The sequence below is a fragment of the Alternaria novae-zelandiae genome (assembly GCF_023758075.1).
Source record: "Alternaria novae-zelandiae strain BMP 2774 chromosome Unknown scaffold_7, whole genome shotgun sequence".
In the NCBI taxonomy this organism is placed as follows: Eukaryota; Fungi; Ascomycota; class Dothideomycetes; order Pleosporales; family Pleosporaceae; genus Alternaria; species Alternaria novae-zelandiae.
The window spans coordinates 1350397-1371607 of record NW_026056967.1 but is presented as its reverse complement, the minus strand read 5'-3'; the positions used below and the strand labels follow the sequence as shown (position 1 = coordinate 1371607).

Genomic DNA, 21211 nt, shown 5'->3' with positions numbered 1-21211 from the left:
TTGCCAGTCATGTAAGACTCACGCGCGGGACATCATTTCTTGCTAACATGCTATAGGTGGTCCATGGGTGAGTCGCGTGTCGTCGCGGTGAATGCAGTACACTGACATTGAGCTGAGCTATGTTGGGAACAAAATGGCCACTTTTGTCATGCAATCGCTAGGTTGCGACGTCTCTGCGATCAACACTGTGCACTACAGTAGGTACATTATTCCCATCGACTGGCGCATAGCTAACAACTCAGGTAATCACACCGCATACAAGCAAGTCAAAGGCACCAAGACATCCGCGAGCGAAATCCTCGAACTGTACGAAGGGCTACAGCAGGCGAACCTTACCAACTTCGACGTCCTCTTGACCGGATACATGCCCAGTGCCGAGGCCGTACAAACGATAGGGACGATTGGCAGAGATATCAAGTTCAATGCTGGGACGAAGCCGGGCAGCTTCTTCTGGGGTGGGTTCTCGTGTGAGGTGGCAGGAGGCAGGACTGACAGAGATAGTGCTCGATCCGGTCATGGGCGACAATGGCAAGTTGTACATTCCGGAGGATGAAGTACCAGAGTACAAGGGACTGTTGCGCGAGGCAGATCTCATACTCCCGAACCAGTTCGAGGCCGAGTAAGTACATCTGGAGACTAGTCGAATACGCGCCGCATTTCCTAACAGAGACACAGACTACTGTCCGATACCCCCATCACCGACCTCAAGTCCCTCGCCGCCGCCATCCAAGTCCTCCACAAGACCTACCAAGTCCCGCACGTAATCATAACCTCCCTCCGCCTGACCCGCGACAACCAGACCATACCCTCAAGACCAGTATCTAAAGCCGGCACCGGAACCCACACGCCCTCAGACCCCCATCACCTCGACGCAGCAAGCTCCCAACCAGCCCCCCAACTGCAAACCCCCCAAATCGACCTCTCCTCCATCGAAAACCTGACAATAATCGGCTCAACCGCAACCTCGGACTACAAACCCCGTCTCTTCCGCATCGACACCCCGCAACTCCCGCTCTTCTTCTCAGGAACAGGAGACATGTTTGCCGCGCTCACGATCCCTCGTCTCATCGAAGCCGTACACGACGCGTCTACACCCGAGTTTGATCTGCACGCGAAACCGAGCTGGCGCTCACCTGATGATGTGCCGGCTCAGGAACTGCCGTTGGCGAAGGCGTGTCAGAAGGTTCTTGCGTCTATGCAAGCGATACTTACACGTACGACGTCTGCGTGTCAGGAGAAGATGGCTGCGTATGATGCGCGTGCTGCGAAGGAAGGGCGGGGTGAGGGCGATGAGGCGGATGAGGAGGTTAGCAGGAAGAGGCATTTGGCGCTTATGAATGCGAGTGAGGTGACGGTTCCGCGGTACGTCAAGGAGATGATTGATCCGCCGGATCTGGAGCGATTCAGGCCACGCGCAGTGTATGAGGGACAGAGTGTACCAGCGGATGTTGGGGAGAGGAAGCCGGATGAGTTGAATGTGTTGCATTTGGGTGTTGGGATGAAGGATGGTGGGGCGATGCAGGTGCTTCAGTCAGGGACGCAGGGCAAAGTTGTTGGAGAGGGAGAGAAGGAGGCGGGTGATTCATGATATCTGGTTGTGTAGACGTTACGCGTTGAATTGTATGAATGCCAAAGCATCGTCAGTCCGTGGCTACCACCTCATACAAGAAAAAAACTGAACAGGCCTGCGGACTACATTAAGACAAAGACCTGCAAAGTGGGTAACCTAACGTTAACGTAGGCTCTAGGGTGTTTAGTTTCTCTACCTTAAATAAAAAAAAACTAAACAGGTCTGCAGACTACATTAAAACAAGAACTTGCAAAGTAGGTGAGCTAACGTCAACGTAGGCTCTAGAGTGTTTAGTTTTTTCCTAAATTGGCATGCAGCCACCTAAGCCTTCACACTGTCCGCGGCTACTTCAGCCACCTCGGCAGCTTCTGTCGCGGTCTCCGCCGCCTGGGTTGCAACGGCCGCCGCTGCGCCAAAGCCTCCTGTGCTGCCGAAGCCACCAGCTCCTCGTACGGTATCTTCTAATTGGTCGACGACGACTACGCTGGGCATGACGACGCGCTCGACGATGAGTTGTGCGATGCGGTCACCGATCTTGACGGGGAAATCGTTCTCGGATAGGTTGGCGAGGATGACGCCGACGGGGCCGCGGTAGTCTGCGTCGATTACGCCGGCGAGAGTGTCGATGCCGTGTTTGTAGGCGAGACCGGAGCGGGGTGCTACTCTGCCGTCTATTGAACACACGTTAGCATGATGTCTACAGCAACCTCTCCAAGGGCTGGAGTATATGACAGAATACGTACACGTCCCATCCGGTACAGAGATCTTGATATCCGTCGCTACCAATGCCCTTCCCCGCGCTGGAATCACAGTCTCTACCGCACTGTACAGATCGTGTCCAGCGGCGAAAGCGCTTCCTTTTGTCGGCGCCTTGGCATTCGGACTCAGCAATTGTACTTGCAATTGCTGCTCCGCCGCCGCTGCACTAGCTAATGACGAAGCACCGACTGGCGCTGAAGGTTGTAGTGCTGTCATGTTGTCGTGGCTGGGCAGGTGTGAAGCTGCTAGAGGTGTTGGTGTAGCGGCGCCCGAGTCTGTTCCTCGTGGTAAAGTGGAGGCGTGCGAGAGAGGAGTGGGGTCAATGACTTTGGTTCGCTTGGGGAGGGGTGACGATGGCAGAGACGGCGGCTCGTGGATGGGAATTGGCGTGTCTGACATAATTTTTTCGAGAATGGAAGTTGGGTTGTTTGGAGGGGCGGTGAGGGTGGATGAAAGACGCGTTTGGTGGGGAAGAGACGACGCGTTGGGGTGTGTTGTCATTGGCTGGTTGGCGAGGAAGGTGCGACTTGCTTCTGTTGACAGTGAGCACCTTTCTCTTTCTATGACTTACTCAAGGTTCTGCATCAACTTGATGTTTGCTAGAACAAGCTTGATACCATGACATTCCCTGGAATAGAGCTTGAATCAAGTGTTGGGTCCTCGGACTACTTGTAACCCTCCTGTAAGTACCGAACACGTCTCAAAAGTCGACGGAATCTTCCTCCATTGCAGAGTACCACATTGAGCTTGAAATGATACAATGGTAGTAGAGAGCTCCAAGAGCAGATGAGATTGGTGCCAGGTCGAGGGACGTCGCTTGCCTGGCCATCATTGCTTTCTGCTAATGGTGAGGAAAAGTCGCATTCGCTTACGAGGGTATATGCGCATTGAATGTATCCATTCTTAGATCGGGGGCAGGGCTCGTCATTCACATGTCAAGCGTGTACTGTATTCCGTGGTAGACCTGGTGCTACGTGCACATGCCCTTCAGCTGATGTCGTGTCGCTCGTGACCTCGCAGACAGTGGCGGGAATATTGTGGCTTGCGTCGATCCCCCGCATTGATGCTCGCACTGCGCAGCCTGCAGATGCTGTCGTCATGTCTCTAGGGTTATGGCATGAGACCCTTACGATAAGATCGCTTTCGATTGAGACTTCGTAGTCCAGCCATGCATCAAGGAGTGCTTCATGAGAGTGTGTCATGACATGCTCATACCGAGAACACTACGGGTCAGTGCCTCCGACTTCTCGGATCGGAGGAAGCGACTATCCGGCCTGGCGACAGCGTGCCTCGGCCAAGCCGTCTTGGCTCGCGAGCTTGAACGGGCATCCGACGAGCTTGACCTGACCTGCGACTTTGGCACAAATCCGTCATCTCTGCAAAATCGCCATCATCCTGGCACAAATGTCACGAGACAGCTGGAATTCGAGTCTCGTGATCCCCATGAAACTCGTACTCCACGGGGAGTCACGCTGGTGTGACGCGCCCCATGCATAGTGGAGGCGACTCCGACTTTACCAACTCTCCGTGCCGCGATTATCTCTAAATACGCCATATCGGAGCCGCCTTGGTGGATCTCGGTATCCAGACCACATGACCAGCCGTGTTCTGTTCCAAGAACACGTCTCGAGTGGACCCCGATTATTGAGCGGAGTTGCTGCCAGACTCCATGCATACGAGATTTTCGCCTCCAGATGCATTGCGCAGCTAAACACTACCGGACTGCCAGCCCTACATCGGTTAGGCCAAGAAAATCCTCCCGACAGTTCGACCAAGCGCTGGGTGCATGGTTCGAGGCTACCGTAGCCGCCTCGTCTGGTTGGCCGAGACCACGCTATCGTGCTCTAGCATGCTTGTTGAGCCTCACGGAGGGCATGGGAACTAATGCACCCCGTTTACCCTGGGGTCTTTCTGCGACTTTGGCGCGGCCAGAAGCAAAATCCTGCACGCTACTCATCTCCCCACCTCTTCGATATGCGCTTGGATTCCCACAGACTGCCCGCTGGTACCAGCTCTTCGGCCGATGTTAGCAACACCGAGCACCGGAGTCGCGATATTCCAGAATCCTTCTACCACCATACTGCAAACAGTTGGATGCCGTCCGTCTAAGCAATCGCGCATGGAAAGGCTTGTCTGCATACGCGTTGCCAATTGGTGATCGTATTGACCAGCGAAACATCACAGATTCGTTGAGTAATGCGCTGTGCCCGTTTGACGATCAACAGCAGACGAACATCAGTTGATGGTTTGCTCAGCAACCACGTCTATCGAGCAGAGGCGATGAACGGTGTCTGCCTGCATACCAAGATGCATCCCCGCAGAATGAGGTCAGTGGTTCATGGCTTACACGCACCCGACTTGACAGGTCATGACGGCTAAAGGCGACGCTTACCATCTAGTGTCCTATCAGCTAGCTGCTCCTACGCCCCGTCTTCGCCCCGACACGCGACTGTCATCTCACTGTTGGGTGCGTGTGCCAGCAGACTGACCATGTGTGTCACGTACCCGACGATATTTGCCATCGTTTTCCAGCAACACGAACGTGGGACCGCTGGATAACGTTGCGCTAGCTGAATCTCGGCTCCATGATTTCCAAATCTACTAGAATTGGCTCACGATGATTTGAACGCTATGGCATCCACAGGCCAGCGACGTGCTAGTGGTCAGCGTCTGGTCTGCTCTAGCTCCAACACCATCATGGCTAAGACCACCCACTAAGCTACCCCAGTCGCTTCGGACCTACTGTCGCTAGCCTGCTGGCCAGCCGCGGGACTAGCGCGCTGACCCCATGCTTCCAGTCTCCAGACTAGACAGCTGCCCATGGAGATCCCCAGGCTCGGTGAACAGTTCCCCAAATGTACTTAAAGATGGGCAGCCCGCCTTGGGGTGATAGTCATCCTCATCCGAGTACTCAATCATCTCCCTGGACCTGAGTCTTCCTTCCACACCCATTTTACTTCCACAGACAGTCGCCAATCATGGGTCTGATGTTGAAGAAGCCTGAGGGCGTAGCTGGCTCGACCGCGCCCGCCATCTTGGTCGGCCTGTTCGTTGCCTTTGGTGGTGTTCTGTTTGGGTATGCACGATTGATCCTTTCTCAAGAGTTCTACTAACAAGTATAGTTATGATACCGGTACCATTGGTGGTATTCTTGGAATGCACCACTGGCGACAGCTTTTCAGCACTGGCTACATCAACAAAAAGGACAACATGCTCGATGTCACCGCCGAGCAGACCTCCTTGATCGTCTCTATCCTCTCTGCCGGTACCTTCTTCGGTGCTCTCACCGCAGCACCCACTGCTGATTTCCTCGGTCGCCGCCTCGGTCTCGTTGTCAGCAACATCGTCTTCTGTGTTGGTGTCATTCTCCAGACCGTCGCCACTGCCATCCCCATGTTCGTTGCTGGACGTTTCTTCGCTGGCTACGGAGTTGGTATGATCAGTGCCACCATCCCGCTCTACCAATCCGAGACTGCCCCCAAGTGGATTCGTGGTACCATTGTTGGTTGCTACCAGCTTGCTATTACTATCGGTCTTCTACTCGCTGCTATCGTCAACAACTCCACGAAGGACAGGACTGACACTGGCTCCTACCGTATCCCTATCGCCGTTCAATTCGCTTGGGCTATCATCCTCTTCGTCGGCTGCATCTGGCTTCCTGAGACTCCTCGCTGGTTCATCAAGAAGGGCCGCCCAGAAAAGGCTGCCAAGTCTCTCTCTACCCTTCGCCGCCTCAACGTTGACGACCCGGCTCTTGTTGAGGAGTTGGCTGAGATCACTGCCAACCACGAGTATGAGATGTCTCTTGGCAAGGCCACCTACCTCGACTGCTTCCGTGGTAACTTGGGCAAGCGCCTTTTCACTGGTTGCGCCCTCCAGTCTCTCCAGCAACTCACTGGTGTCAACTTCATCTTCTACTACGGAACATCCTTCTTCCAGAACTCGGGTATCAGCAACCCCTTCGTCGTCACCATGATTACTTCCTGCGTCAACGTCGCCTCCACCTTCCCCGGTCTCTATCTTGTTGAGAAGTGGGGTCGCCGCAACCTTCTCCTCTTCGGCGCTGTCGGTATGGCTGTCTGGTAAGTTCTGACTATACAAAGTGCAAGTGAGACATATACTGACTTTCTGCAGCCAATTCATTGTTGCCATTACCGGTACCGTTGCTGGTATCGACAACCAGGCTGCCCAGCAGGCCTTGATCGCATTCGTCTGCATCTACATCTTCTTCTTCGCCTGCTCATGGGGACCTGTCGCATGGGTTGTGACTGGTGAGATCTTCCCTCTCAAGGTCCGCGCCAAGTCGCTCTCCATGACAACTGCATCCAACTGGCTCCTCAACTTTGCCATCGGATACGCCACCCCCTACATGGTCAACGACGGACCCGGCAACGCCAACATGGGCGCCAAGGTCTTCTTCGTCTGGGGCGGATGCTGCTTCATCTGCATCTTCTTCGTCTGGGCCATGATCTACGAGACCAAGGGTCTTTCCCTCGAGCAGGTCGACGAGCTCTACGGCAAGTGCTCCCAGGCCTGGAAGTCTCCCGGCTTCGTTCCTTCCATCTCCTTCCAGGACGTCCAGGACATGCATGCCGACAACCGCCGTGCCAGCCTTACCGATATCGAGGCTGATGCTTCCCGCAAGAGGAGCGCTACCTACACCGAGTACCCTGAGAAGACTGTTGTCTAAGCATCTACCTTACGGAGTCCACGAAGAGTTATGAGAGATTCCCTACCACACTTGTAAATACCCGACTAGCTGTTTGATTTCGCTTGATAGCGCAGCATTGTATATATCCATCATCTATGAATTATGATACTATCACTTCCATCTACATTACCACTTGCTGTGCTTCCTCTTGCCTTCCACCCGTCTTCAATCTCCATCTTTCGTGTCTATCGGACTCATTCCACCGGAACGAATATAGCTCATAGTCCAGCTCTCAGATAGGCCTCGCCACTTGTGCGCCATTTTCCCAGCATGTCTTTAAGCGACCAACCAGCGTGCGGGCCGTCTCCCAACTGTATCTGCCATCGATGTCCAGCCGGAGACACTCCGCAGCGCCACGCGCGCCTTCCCCAGATCTACCCCAACTCTAGTGCTGCGGCTAAGCTAGCGGCGGACTTGCATCGAGCCGCTTGCAACCTTGATACGCATCAGATACGATGGCTTTTGGTCAGATGTCTGATCAGCGATTGTGATGGATGGCGGAGATGCGCGTAGGTTGTGATTAACAGTGGATGTGGCTTGTCTAGAGATATCAGACTGCCTAGGTATGTTGGCACGTGGTTGGGTGGTGGCATGTCTCACTGCACATCACGACCCCTCACTGTTTCAGGGTCAACGAACAAGTTACTTTTGATCTGCGAAGGGATTCGCGGCTCGAGGTGATGATCCATGTACTATAGTGCGACTACGGATGCTAGTGCATATTACTGTTTGCAGCAGTCAAGCCAATCACGATGGAAAGTATATCCAGCGGGTGTAGTTGAACTACGACGCTGCGAGCGTGTCCTATATCTTCAAAAGAAGGCTGCTTGATGTTGTTGGTGAGTTTTGAAGCGATTTGCAGCTTGTGTTATAAATAGAATTCAACATCGCCCTGACTTCGTTGTTGGATGGTTGATTATGGACGTCTGATTTCACATACGGAGACAGGCGGTGATACTGGCGCAACAATGGCATCTCCACTCTCTTTTTGACAAGATCAACATAGTATTTAGCTTAAGCTGACACTTGAACATCTTTTGCGTATACTATTGAAGTCACTCGTATGGACTTTTCTCCAAGTTTGACGGCCGTGATGACCTCATCGTAAACATTCTTTCACCTTTCACTCACTCCAACAAACACCAGACAGATGAGACCACAAAAAGCTTGGCAGGGTCCATATCAAACGCACAATTGTGTATGAAATCTCTGATTCGAGCCTTTTGCTTATACACCACCGACGAGCGTTTCGCATCTTCCGAAATCCATACCACACTCAAACGAAAGAACCCTCAGACATGGCTAAGCTCGGCGTCGGATACGAAGTTGAGATTGAGGAATACACCTGGGAACTTGGGACTGGTTTGGACTCCAAGCGCCACTCGCTCAAATGGTCGGAACAAGATTCGGAAGGTAATGGAAAGTCGTGGTCGCTCTCGAATTTCATCTTACCACCCGACCATCGCTTCTCTTACACAGCGGAGAAGAGATATCTTTACTAGTAAGTCTTTCTTTGACACATTCAGATATCTTCTAACCTCGCATGTAGCACGCATGGCGGGATCGATATACGCAATCGATATGGTGAAAGCATGGGTAGACGTACACCGACAGCTGCCGGGAAGACCAAGCTGGAGACACTCCCAATCGCAAGTCTCATCATCACCCAGGGAAGAAACTTCGTGTCCGAACTGTTCTTTTATCATTGGGAGAAGATCACCGGACGCAAGCTCTCGGATATCCTCCTACCCGGGTGGCTCGGTGGTTTTCGTTTCCACCCGGATAGTAGGTACATTGCAGCGTCGTTCTTTGCTCAATCTGAGACCACACGCGGACTACCTTTCCCTTCGAAAGACTTGGACCCAGCCTCGATCGCCCGCTATGTCGCCAAAGTCCGGAAAGACTACTTGCCCGCCAACGCCGGGGACTTACTGTGGCTGATCGATCGATTCTTGAAGTGGACGTTTCCTCGCGGTGACTACAAGCTCGACTTCATTCCGCTTTCCTGCGATCATCCCGACTCAATTTACCAACTCATCAAGACTTTTGGCGAAGAGGGAAGGTACCGACATCACCCTCATTTCCGAACCTTCCTCGCTTTCTCCAAGATGAGTGACATGGGCTCAGATGAGCGCGCTGTCACGAACAACACTCTGGTTATAGCTGCGAAAATCCTTGCAGGGCAATACACGATGAAGCGCAAGAGGGCAGAATTTCGCTTCAACGGCGGGGTAGTATCCGAAACCAGGAGCGTACCTATGCTGAGTGAGGACTGGCCTTCGTACACTGTGTGTCAAGAGGACCCAGAAGAGCTCAAGCAGGACATAGTACTTATTTCGGACTTGACGGACGATGAGGGCTGCGATGGCGAAGAGGAAGACGATGTTGATGGAAAAGATGATAAAAGCAAGTGAAGACGGCGCGATTGCTGAAGGTGGGGTGACTGGAGGTTCGAACTGATGAAGGAAAAAAGATGACAAAGTTGGAAGAGGGTGGAGCAAGACTTACGGCCTCTAAAAGTGCCCATTGTATGGGTTCGCTATGCCGCATTGGTCTCAGTCATTTTGGTGCTCAAGAAGCGACAGTGAGTAACGGAAAATGTTGAAATGGCTTATAATTACTTGGGTTTGATATACGTGGCACGTCCTTGGAGAGTTTCCTGTAACGACGTTTCTCACATTGTTGTGACGGCATCGCACTTTCTTACGACCCTAATCTTCTTCCCCATCATCAAAAATCCCACATACCTCCAGCTGAGGATAAGCCGCATTCCACTCTTTCAAAATCTCCTTCGCCTCATCATAGTCCATATTAGACCAAATCCCCATAATAGCCAATCTTGTGATATCCCTCGCAATCCTATACTCGGGCGTATAGGCCCACTTGCAATAGTCCTCACCAGCAGCATCCTCAAACGACTTCTTTACGGCCGCAAGATCGAAGTCTTCTGGTATGTCGTTGGCATCAGCCTCTTCCGGTTCGTCATCGCTCTCTTCGAAATTCCATAGCCAGTATGGGGATCGGCAGTTCATGAAGGTGGGGGCGAAGACGGTCTCATCCCAGTCTAAGATTGCGGAGAGGGTAGCGGTGGTGGGAGAGGTGATGTGGATGAGCATGTTGCGTGGCTCTAGATCCATGTGTGTGAGTGCGTAGATGTTGTCGTTAAGGAAGCCAAGCGTGTGTAGATGCTGTATGATGGCTGTAAACGGTTTCCAAGGGTTCAGAAATTTGCGATTGAGGGTTAGGTCGAACGCTCGTTGACGAGCGAATTGTGACATGAGGAATTCTTGGACTGTTTGAGGGGTAGCTGCCACGAAGGGCTCATTGGTTTGGCGAAACGCATTTCGTGGTGGGCATTGTAATCGCAGTAGCTGCGCTTCTGATGATCCAGCGAGAATGCTGTCTGGGTTCAGTGTGCCAGGAGATGGCGACTGGATCTTGCTCATCTCCTTCAGTGCAGAGCCTAGATCTCTCGCGAAGGAGATGCGCTGCTGCGTGTTGAGCTCGGAATAGACGTCGATTACTGACTTCCCCGGAACACGTGGCTGGATCGTGTATCGGCTTCCAATTGGGTTCTCAGTTGAGAAGCTGAAAGTCTTGATCTTGGGTTTTGGGATGCTCGTCGCTGCAAGAAACTTGAGGATGGAAACTTCGTGTTCAACCCACGCATGCTCCATGCGCGGTATACGCAGCACATAGTCTCTGAGCTCCGTCTTGCGTAACATACCGGGACAAAACGTTCGAAGAAACCAGCGTACCTGCCGCTCAACCCAGCTAGCTTGATATCGAGACCCGTCGACCTGGATGTTGATCACGCGGTTGTAAGAGCCACCATCCATACGTGTGATGGTGAAAGAGTCTCTAGAGAGATTCGGCCACTCCTTCTGACATAGCTCGACTACCTTGACCTGGAAAGTTTCGAAGGGCTCATGTTCGAACATTTCAGTAGAGGTAGTTGAAACGTCGGAACTCGCGATAGAAGCCGAGTCATTTTCAGTATCTCGCGCGGGCTCCGTCTGTTCCAAAGGCGTAGCGCTGGGTGACATCTTCGTATCGGACATAACTCCAGACCAATGGAGTGGTGGAGTCTGGTTGGCAAACCCCAATAAAGGAGCAGCGGTGTTCAACGTTATAAGAGGTCCTGTGAGCGTTGTGTGAAATGTAACAGTGCTGGAGGGCGACTTTCACAAAGAGAGTGTGGGTCTCAATTCAATCCGAAAGGTTTCCGTGTGCGAATGAAGCAGCAAGATGAAGAACGAGCGCCAGAGAAAGGCAGTGGTTACACTGCTTTTCAACTCAAGGCCCAATAGCCCGTCCCCTGGGTAGTTAAATACGCCTGGGTACTCTCTAAGTAATCGAGCATAACACACGTATCAATTCACACCAGCACTCAACTGAACAGACTTCCCGACCCTTTTCGACTCTTACTATGGCACGCAAATATGGATCCAAGGTAACACACCACTGCTGGTGTGGACAGACCGGCTGGTGTAGAAAGCACCTGTTACGATGTGAGGCGCACGGAATTGACTACTATGCGAGCGGTGGGTGCCAGGCTTGTGAGGGAGTAGCTGACGCTGCAGACCGAAGAGAGTATAAAGAGCGACAAGATGAGAAGAAACAAGCTGAGGACGCAAAGAGAAAGGAAGAAGATGCCTGGTTCACAAGAACCAAGGGCCGGAAGTAGAGCTTGATAGTAGGCACACGCGCGACTGAGATGGCGACCGCGCGTAGGTTGGGTAGCGGATGCGAACTCCAAGTGGCGTACCCGGATAAATTGAGGATGAAGACTAATTTCCCTGAAATGTTTGTATGTTGGTGTTGGCATGAATGTAGCTTTGCTGTCCGAGACGGGTTAACAAAGAAAGTGAGACAAAGAAAGTGGATTGGATAGAACACGTCCTGGGACGCATTTGGAAGTATTAGTCCTGTTGTCTTTAGCCATAACTGAGTGTTTAGATCTAGGTATGCTGTTTGGTTTGATGTCTTGTCGCTTAGCATGTATGCGGGGTGTGTTGCAGTCGTTTGTGAATTAAGAGAGCAACCGACTGAGCAAAAGAGAGCTCGAATAAGCGAGCATTACACTACTAGCTATTATCACTTTTTAAGACTAGGTCTCTCTCGAAAGCAAAAAAAAGTAATGGGTCTTACCGCGACTCGAACGCGGGGCCTCTCGCAAGCTGTGCTTGGGTTTACCCCTGTGAGGTGTTAGGATGAGAAGGGCGACTTGTGGCACGGTCAACTTACTAAGCGAGAATCATACCACTAGCTGTTGTATGTCAGAATTTGTTGGTCGGAAGACGAATGCTGGTACATACACCATAAGACCATTTTGCTGTTGCAACTGTTGATGGAGGGATGGCCAATTAGTCACAATATAATCTGAGCTCAAACGGTCTGGCCGCATCTCGCAGCCCCGCTCTGCATCAATAACCCACAGCAACTATGAAGTAATTGGTTAAGTCACGGTGGAGCTACGGCTCAGTGTTGAGCGGCTGAGTTCCCACATGTGGGGACCACAACACGAACACGAACGATGGAGGGGTAATCTGACTAGCTTACGGTAGAGACGATGCACACTGATAGTTCTGGAGTGATCTGACCATTAGTCGTTGAGGTGGTCGGAAGCTGAAGTAACTCAGGTTGTTTGACGTGGTACTTTTATACACAATCTCATTTTTGCCACTCCAAACAAGCAGCACACTAAGTTCAATCAACGATGCGTACAACAAGATATACAATAGCCTGGAGATTTACAGGATAATTTCAGAACAAGTTCAGATGCCAAAAGCATCATTTGGCGTATATATTGTTTAAAAAAAAACATCATAGTGAAAACAATGGTAATGCAAGGGTATTCGAGTACGATTGTCGCGGCGGATGCGCTATCGCAAGGGTCGCTGCATCTTCGCCTCGACATCATGGACGCGCTCCTCGGAATCTTGGAAGCGCGCGTACCTTCCAGCACCTCCGTCTACGCCGCATCAACGTCGCAACATCAACCTCCGATGGCGACCACGGCTTTACCTCCACCTTTGCACACGCTGGAAAAGTCATAATCCACCATGGTGCGGTTGCTGGTTCCTGAAGGTGAGTTGCGCGACCAGATGTAGCTCCGGTATCCTAACATGATCCAGGCGAGAGTCAGCATGCCATCACCGGAAGACCACCTGGCGCAATCGCCACACAGCGCGACCTTATCGCATCGCCATGGAGATCCTCAATCGCCGCTGCAGCCGTTACTGGCGGCTTCGCCCTTGTTGGCCGCTCACGACCTGGCGTCTTCCTCAAGTCCGCCGCCTTGATCGGTGCCGTAGACCTCACATTTACCGCCTCGGGAATCTATGGGCGACATGAACTGCACCGGGGCGTCTTCAAGATGGAAGGGATACAGCCCAAGCCGGGTAAGCTATGGGAACGGACAAAGCACTGGACGTGGGAAGATGCGACACTTGGGGGAGGAGTGGTGGGCGCATTTTTGGCACTGAACCCGCGTGCTCTACCCGGCGTCTACGGCTTCGCGCGATTCTTCGGAGCGGCTACAGTTGGGTGTGCGCTTGGCTACAAGGCCGGACAATTCTACATCGTTCGCCTGCCCCCACAACTCCTACAGCTCTTCGATTACACAATAATGGCCAACCGACGAAAAGAGTACGAAAAGTTGCAGGAGAACGAACAAGCGAAAGCATCCCTTTCTCGAATCGGCAAACTCGCGCTCTGGTATCACACGTCTCAGACGATGACTATTCTTCGGAGTCCTCTTCAACTTGGCGGTATCGGAGGGATGGGAGGATTTGGCGGTAGTCCTGGTGGACAGCAGTCACCGCATGGTAGCCCGTTGCATGCATTGAAGGCTGAGATGGACAAAGAGACTGTCTTCCAGACCGAGTTCAAGGAGGGTGAACTTGCAGGACCCGATGTAGAGAACGGCTACCGCGCGTACAAGGACAACCTCAAGTCAAGAGATGCGAGCAAAATACAAGACTGGTTGGAGCAAGTTCGGGAGCTCAAGAACAAGATCGGTTCGGAATGGCAATACGTATGGCAATACCTTGGGCAGAAAGAACACGAGTTCTATCAGCATGCAGAGGAAGATGGAGAGAAGGATCTGCTCCGACGGGAAATCCAGCTGCTGAACAACATGGCCGCTGATATAGTTACCCGATGTGCAATCCTCGAGTACCACGAACGCGATGCCCTGAAGCAACTACGGCAAATCGAGCAAACAGGATCAAGCGTCGAGTCCGATGCAACATCCCAATCCATCACTGCGCCATACGAATCTCCACACGATTCAGCCGAAGTTGCTCAGAGCAACCACCGTGGCCCGCGCATCGCCACCGAGCGAATCCGCACAACCTGGTCAAGACAAAAAGAGTTGTTGCGACACTTCGACCACGCTGCCGCCCGTGCCAGTGAGATATCCGAAGCCGATAGCGGTTTCCACGTCGCTGAGCACCTCAAGCGTTTGAAAGAGGATGCTGATCAGATGCGGAAGAATGTAGAAGCTACAGGGCGTCTGCTGCGACGGTTTGAGGATCGGGTTCGTAAGGCTGATGAGGAGGCGAGAGAAAAACCTCGCCAAAGCGGAGTTGATGAGGATAGTGAGCAGAAACCCACTTGAGATGGAAGTCTGTCGCGCCTGAGTATGTTTTCTCTGTGTCACGAGCCCACGAAGTCAGGCGTTGGAGTTTCTTTTGTTGTATACATCTGCAACGACTCATATTACGAGACTATGGGCCTGTTGGTGTACGTATCCTGCATGGATACGGTGGTCAATTCAAACTCAACAACGTCACGAATTCATCTTGATGGCTCGAATATATTCGCGAGAATACATAGCTAGAAAAGCACAACAAGCCGTGCGAGCTGCGATACCTAGGCAGGAATGATGCTCTCTACGCGAATCCGTGGCCTCGTCTGCGGATGATTCCATCGATGTCGGTGAGGCACTGGAAGGAGCTACTCTTCTTGGAAAGGACAATGTATATCTCTGGGTGCATCAATTCCGTCGAAGCACTATGAAATTCACTTTCGTAGTCGGCTGTCCATGTGTGTCGTAAAAATAGTAAACATCCAGAAGGCCGAATTTTCCATAGCCCGCAAAGAAACCATAGCTATGCTTCATGATAGTGCAGGATACACCCTACAACGCTTTTCAAACGATTTAGTGTATTCGTGCCAGCGCTTCTCGATAATCGCCGTGTGTGAGACGGCGATGGATGACGTAACCATTCGGAACTCGACGCGGAAATCTCTCGCCGCCGCACTTCTAGAAGACTCACTCCGACCACGAAACTCACCACCGCATCGCGTATCCTAATTATCATCCTATACACCTTCTTATATCTCAATAATGCGCTCCGTACGTTCGTCTGCAGCGCGCAGAATCCGCGCATCTCTCACCGAGCCCACCACTTCGCCGTTCCGTACGCGACCAAGCGCAACACCGTGCATGCTCTGCGCACATCGCATACCGCCCCAGACGATATCACGCCGATTTCAGTCTTCATCTTCTAGCTCAAATAAAGTCGAAAAGCCATTCGAGACACAACAATCCTCCACAGCGCAATCATCGCAGGTCCCACAAACACACTACGCCTTCTTCCCCAACTCCTTGCCAAATGGCCCGCCCCCAGGAGGTCCCTTCGCGATCGACCTCTCCGCTCTCAAGAAGGAATTTCTCCAACTACAAGCCCGCGCCCACCCCGATCTACACCCACAAGCCGACAAGAAGCGCGCCGAGGCCCTCTCATCACGCATTAACGAGGCCTACAAAACACTCCAGAACCCGCTTCTAAGAGCACAATACCTGCTATCCTTACGCGGAATAGAGGTAGCGGAAGATGAGACAGCGAAGGTAGAAGACCCGGAGCTGTTGATGGAGGTCCTGGACGCCAGAGAGAGCATAGAGGAGGCGGAAAGCGAAGAAGATCTGGTGGAGATGCGGGAGCGGAATGAAGAGAGGATAGCGGAGAGTACGGAGATAATTGACGAGGCATTTAAGAGGGACGATCTTGAGGCAGCGAAGAGCGAGGCGGTGAAGTTGAGGTATTGGGTCAATATCAAGGAGAGTATTGAGAATTGGGAGAAGGGGGCGCCGGTTGTGCTGCAACATTAGGTGGTGTGGTGGAAGATGGGAAGGCTCTTGTACGGTAACACGACGCGAAATACCGGAACAATTCAGCTATCCATCGGCTATCCATCCCTTCTAAACAGGAACAGTGATGGGGTTCATAACCCCCGCCCCGCCATCAACCCTCAACTCAGCGCCCGTAATATAACTACTGAATCCACTCGCCAGGAACCCCACCGTCCTACCCACCTCCTCCGGCCTACCCGCCCTCTCTAGCCCAATCGTCCTCTTCTGACTCTCTTCCCCTTGTAACGCAGCAGGCGGGAATTGGCCTTGCGCCATCTCCTTGACACCGCAGTCCTTCAGATCAACACCCACATCAATCTGCCCAGCCGTGATGGCATTGATACGCACCCCCGTCCCCTTGAGCACCAAAACGCCAGAGCGCACAACACCAAGCGCGGCATGCGACGCCATAGTAAAAGCAGGAGCCCAACACCCACCATACGTCCCCGCAACACTCGTCACAACAACAATACTCCCATACGGAACATCCTTCGGCGCAGCATTAGGATAACTCCCTTTCGGCGTCGTCTTCTGCATAGCAGCCGGCGCGTACTTGAGCGCGAAGAAAGCCGGCATGGCGTTCGTGTCAAACGCGGCGTACAGATCCTTCGGACCTGTTTGGTTGATAGATGGCGGACCGAGTAGACCTGTAGAAGATGTCCAGACATCGAGGCGGCCCCAGGAGTTCAGCACGTCGTCGATGAGGGCGAGGGTGTCTTCTTCGGAGTTGATCTTGTAGGGGTAGCCGATCACTTTTGTGTTTGGGTATTGCGCGTTTATTGAGTCGGCGAGTTCGGCGTAGGGTTCCGAGGGGAGGGAGGAGCAGGCGTATATGCATGCTGCGCCGTGGGCTGGTGGGGATTGTTAGCAGGGAGCTGAGGATGTGTTTGAGGGGGTGTGATGTACCGGCGAGTTCAGCGACGATTGCTTTGCCTACGGGTTGTGTTGCGCCTGTTACTACGCATACGAAGCCGTACTACATCAGAACGCAATGTTAGCCAATGTTGCGTTTCGTTTCCCAAGATGACAACAACTCACCAATTTCCCATCTGCTCTATACGGCGAAAAATGCTCCGAATCTGTGATACCCGCATCTCTCACTCCACTTCCATTCGTGTTGTTGGCCATGGTCACAAATCTCCACGGGTCTTGGGTATCAAGAATTCGCAATGAACGAAGGACTACGTGAAAAAGAAGGCACGCGCACCAGCGCGTCTATAGGACATCACATCATTGTTAGCTATTGATTGAGAGCTGCTTGCTTGGGTAGGAGGTATTATGTCAGTGTACATATCCACGGGGCGCGGAGATGCGGAGCAGGCGTGCGATTGCTGGCTGGGTTGGCAGCTTATCAGCAGCTTATCGGGCTGCATGGTGGCTTCCGCGGGGCTCTCGTGGGGCAGGGAGAGGCAGGGAAGGGTCTGGGTAGCTTCGTTTACGGACAGCTCCAATAAGTATACGCATGATGGAGATGCAGTTGTGAGGAAGATTTTAAGATGTGCATTTGTGAGCTTTGAAGCTCTGTTGTATAGCATTCACCACCCGATTCTGACAGCCAGTCACCATCATATCCGTACACCTCCCGCCAACGCCCTTCAAGATGCTTAAACCCCTGGTATCTGCCTCACAACGCCGCCAATGCCTGCTTCCCATGACACACTCTATGCCGTCTTCGCTTTATCATCTTCCTGGTTCTTCCTCAGCTGTTCCCTCGGTGGCAGCACGTCAGGCCCAAAGCTGAGCGGGAGCAGCTCGCCCATTGTCCTCACAATCCACTTTCCTTCCTTGTTGAACATAAAGATGGGCGTCTCTAGTGCCAGAAACTCGCGCAGGAATTGTCTGCACATTCCGCACGGCGAGCAGAAGTCGTCGATGTCGGTTGTAACGCCAACAGCCTTGAAGCTTCCGATGCGGTGGCCTGCGATAACGGCTGTACCCATGGCAACACGCTCAGCGCATGTTCCAACTGGGTAAGCCGCGTTTTCTACGTTTGCGCCGATTATAGTGTGCGCGGCGGATGTGTCGGTTGCGGAGGAGGTGGTCAGGAGGAGGGATGCGCCGACGCGGAAGAGGGAGTATGGGCCTGATCAAACATTCTGTTAGTACCAATCTCCAACCAAAATATCCTCAACACCCTCTACCATCATACGCTGCGTAGTAAAAGCCTGAAAAACATACAGTAAGCCCTCGCCCTAGCATCAAAGCATTGCTCGCCCAAAACCTGCAGCTCCTGCGCCGAAACGCCATGGATCAACCCATCCTTCTCGGTCACAGCTTCACCAGGGCTGAACTTTGGTACGGCGGTTGTTGACATGGTGGGGAAAGGAAAGGAAGGAAGAGAAGAGTGCGACGCGACGCGGGGATCATTTGGGGAAACTGGATGACGCCAGCCGAGGTTTGCCAGTGGGGCACTGAGCTATGGCGACAAAGGAAGGTTCGGCCACCTCCGATGCATTACGGAAGACACAAACATCATACAATGTGCTGACTGCTGTCCGATAACAGTTGTGCCAGTGTATGGGTACGAGTCTTGTGGTGCTGCTGATGATAGCAAACCTCGTGTTGCGCCACTATCCTGGCTGCAGTTGTCTCGAGCCCAGTGTTTTGGCTTTAGTAAGCGTCATTGGTTACCTAGCTAAAACTCTTAGGGCTTAGATCCATCGGTTAGCACTAGCGCGTAAAAAGTCGGTACGCATCCTACACGCCCGCGAGTTATTCTGCAGATTTGCCTACCTCTTACACTAGCATTGTAAGCTAATAGTATAATAGCAGACTAAACTCCGCACTCTATTAGTAATAAAGCTAGCTCGCAGCTACACAATTACAGCGGATTGCATAGCTAGCCTTCTATTTTAGATATTCTTACTCTACCTAATAATAAGCTGCGTTAAAATATTATAGAGAGTAATAAGATTAAGAGTAGATTTAGTCTACTACTATAGAGTAAACTTCTATATTTAGAATACATAACTCTTAAGTAATTATAGAATATAGTCTTTAGTCTTCTAGTTAAGTAACTTAGGCGTAGTAATATTATATTACTATTACTATAGGTAGAGTTCTTTAAGTAGACGCTTCTAATATTATAAGTTTTATAACGCAGAATTAAACGTAAACTAAACTAATTAATATTTTATAGACTTAATAATATAAAATTATAAGTCTTACTACTTTAAAATTCTTTTAAGATTACTAGTTAGAAACTTTATATATTACTTAACCTAATAACTATTAATTCTAAGATAGCTATAGACTCTAATACTACTATATTCTATATCTATACGTTTAAATTTATAATTAATAAGTTTTATATAGTTCTTAGCCTACTTATAAATATAAGTTATAATATAAATAATAAGCTCTTCTACTAGCTTAAACTAGTAGACTCTATTAAAGAAGCTAAACGCATATATATACGTTAGACTATTTACTATTATAGAATAACTAGTAGTTACGCCTAGTTACGCTATACCTAGAATATTAGCTACGCCTTAGATAAGTTAAATATATAGTTTAGCTATTTTCTTAAGGTTACTAAAAAGAAGTATCTAGAAATTATTAATAACGTCTAAGTAGACGTTATTATAGATATAATATTAGATTCTATATTATTAGCTATTTTATCTAACCTACGTAAGTAACTTTTTATTTTACTATTTAGTTTTAGCGTTATTAATATATAAGCTAGTAGTAGAGATATAATTTTACTTATAAATATAAGTAATAAAGATATATTCTTAATATTATAAATAAAGATATCTAGTCTTCTATAGCTACTTTAACTCTACTTAGAAGATATTAAGAAGTCTATTAAGATATATATTAATTACGCCTGTAAATACACTACTAAGAATCTAGTTTTAACTAAAGTAGATAAGTATAACTTTTCTAGTAAGCTCTAAAAGTATTTATAAGATTAAGCTACTCTAGCTATACTTTCTATTAGTTACGCTTTATTAATAACTATAGTATTAGATATTAGGTAGAATAACTATAAAGATAGTACTTTCTACTAGAGTAGACGTTAATCTACTAATATTATTAATTTATACTTTAACTATCTTGCGTACTAGAAAAAGCTAGCTAGTTCTACTTTTAAGTTAGAAACTATAAAAACTATATCTAAGTCTAGATATCTTTCTTTTATAGATCTATTTCTATAGTTTAAGAAAGATAAAGCTAATTATATAAAAGCTAGTAAACTCTTACTTAGATATCTTAGTATAACTAAACTACTTATTCTTCTTATATATAGTTAGCTACTCTTTTACTACACTCTTACGTTATTTAAGCCTCTTACTATTAAATTATTCTTTAAGACCTAGTAATTATTAAATATTAATTTAGATTTAAATTACTTTCTATAGCTCTTTAGATAACCTTATATTTATATAATTAGAGTAGATAGAGATAATAAAGTTATAGTTATATCTTACTATTACTCTAGTTATCTTACCTAAGTAGGTCTGCCTTTAGTTAAGGCTATAACTCTCTTCTTTTATATTTACTAGCTTATTTAGTTTAGCATAGATATAGCGCTTAACTTACTCTAGAATATATCTAGAAACTAGATCTATAAAGAGCTTTATAGTAAGATTATAGTTTTACTCTAGAAGGTACTTTCTATAGACTATAATTTTAGCTATACGTTTACTAGAGTTAAGTAGAAAACTATTAATGCTATAAAAGTATTTATATAAGAGAAAGCTATATATAGAAGAATTAAGAATATAAGCTAACTAAAGACTAAACTAACTTAATTCTTATCTCTAAAGAAGACTATCTATAAAGAGTAAAAGAGAAACTAAAAACTATAGATTATAACTATATTAACTTCTAGTAGCGCTACTATTAAAGGCTATAAGATCTATATTTATGCTATCTAACTAGCTAATACTATTACTTCTAGAAATAACTAAAACTAATATATTCTTAGCTAGAAAGAACTATTACTTAAGATATATAGTAAAGATTACTAGTAGATAATTAGTTCTCTTATACTTCTAGTAGAAGTTCTTAGTAATAGTTC

At 49.5% G+C, this 21211-nt stretch overlaps 7 protein-coding genes across 7 annotated transcripts; 4 read left to right on the top strand and 3 right to left on the bottom strand.

The window, feature by feature from the left end:
* Positions 1-133: 133 nt before the first annotated feature.
* J4E88_004466 (uncharacterized protein) lies at positions 134-1588 on the top strand (the record flags this gene model as incomplete). Its single annotated transcript, XM_049398111.1, has 3 exons — positions 134-455; positions 502-619; positions 676-1588. 3 exons carry the CDS (start codon positions 134-136, stop codon positions 1586-1588), a joined length of 1353 nt encoding a protein of 450 aa, XP_049256556.1.
* A 3719-nt stretch (positions 1589-5307) lies between these two features.
* Positions 5308-7019, top strand: J4E88_004465 (uncharacterized protein; the record flags this gene model as incomplete). Its single annotated transcript, XM_049398110.1, has 3 exons — positions 5308-5405; positions 5452-6411; positions 6464-7019. 3 exons carry the CDS (start codon positions 5308-5310, stop codon positions 7017-7019), a joined length of 1614 nt encoding a protein of 537 aa, XP_049256555.1.
* Positions 7020-9751: 2732 nt separating this feature from the next.
* On the bottom strand, positions 9752-10981 carry J4E88_004464 (uncharacterized protein; the record flags this gene model as incomplete). Its single annotated transcript, XM_049398109.1, has 1 exon — positions 9752-10981. The coding sequence occupies one exon, from the start codon at positions 10979-10981 to the stop codon at positions 9752-9754; it is 1230 nt and encodes a 409-aa protein (XP_049256554.1).
* A 2124-nt stretch (positions 10982-13105) lies between these two features.
* On the top strand, positions 13106-14664 carry J4E88_004463 (uncharacterized protein; the record flags this gene model as incomplete). The annotated part of the gene is made up of 2 exons (XM_049398108.1): positions 13106-13130; positions 13178-14664. The coding sequence occupies 2 exons, from the start codon at positions 13106-13108 to the stop codon at positions 14662-14664; spliced, it is 1512 nt and encodes a 503-aa protein (XP_049256553.1).
* A 732-nt stretch (positions 14665-15396) lies between these two features.
* Positions 15397-16161, top strand: J4E88_004462 (uncharacterized protein; the record flags this gene model as incomplete). Its single annotated transcript, XM_049398107.1, has 1 exon — positions 15397-16161. One exon carries the CDS (start codon positions 15397-15399, stop codon positions 16159-16161), a length of 765 nt encoding a protein of 254 aa, XP_049256552.1.
* A 90-nt stretch (positions 16162-16251) lies between these two features.
* J4E88_004461 (uncharacterized protein) lies at positions 16252-17310 on the bottom strand (the record flags this gene model as incomplete). Its single annotated transcript, XM_049398106.1, has 3 exons — positions 16252-17033; positions 17089-17158; positions 17221-17310. The coding sequence occupies 3 exons, from the start codon at positions 17308-17310 to the stop codon at positions 16252-16254; spliced, it is 942 nt and encodes a 313-aa protein (XP_049256551.1).
* A 533-nt stretch (positions 17311-17843) lies between these two features.
* J4E88_004460 (uncharacterized protein) lies at positions 17844-18496 on the bottom strand (the record flags this gene model as incomplete). The annotated part of the gene is made up of 2 exons (XM_049398105.1): positions 17844-18265; positions 18361-18496. The coding sequence occupies 2 exons, from the start codon at positions 18494-18496 to the stop codon at positions 17844-17846; spliced, it is 558 nt and encodes a 185-aa protein (XP_049256550.1).
* Between the last annotated feature and the right edge of the window lie 2715 nt (positions 18497-21211).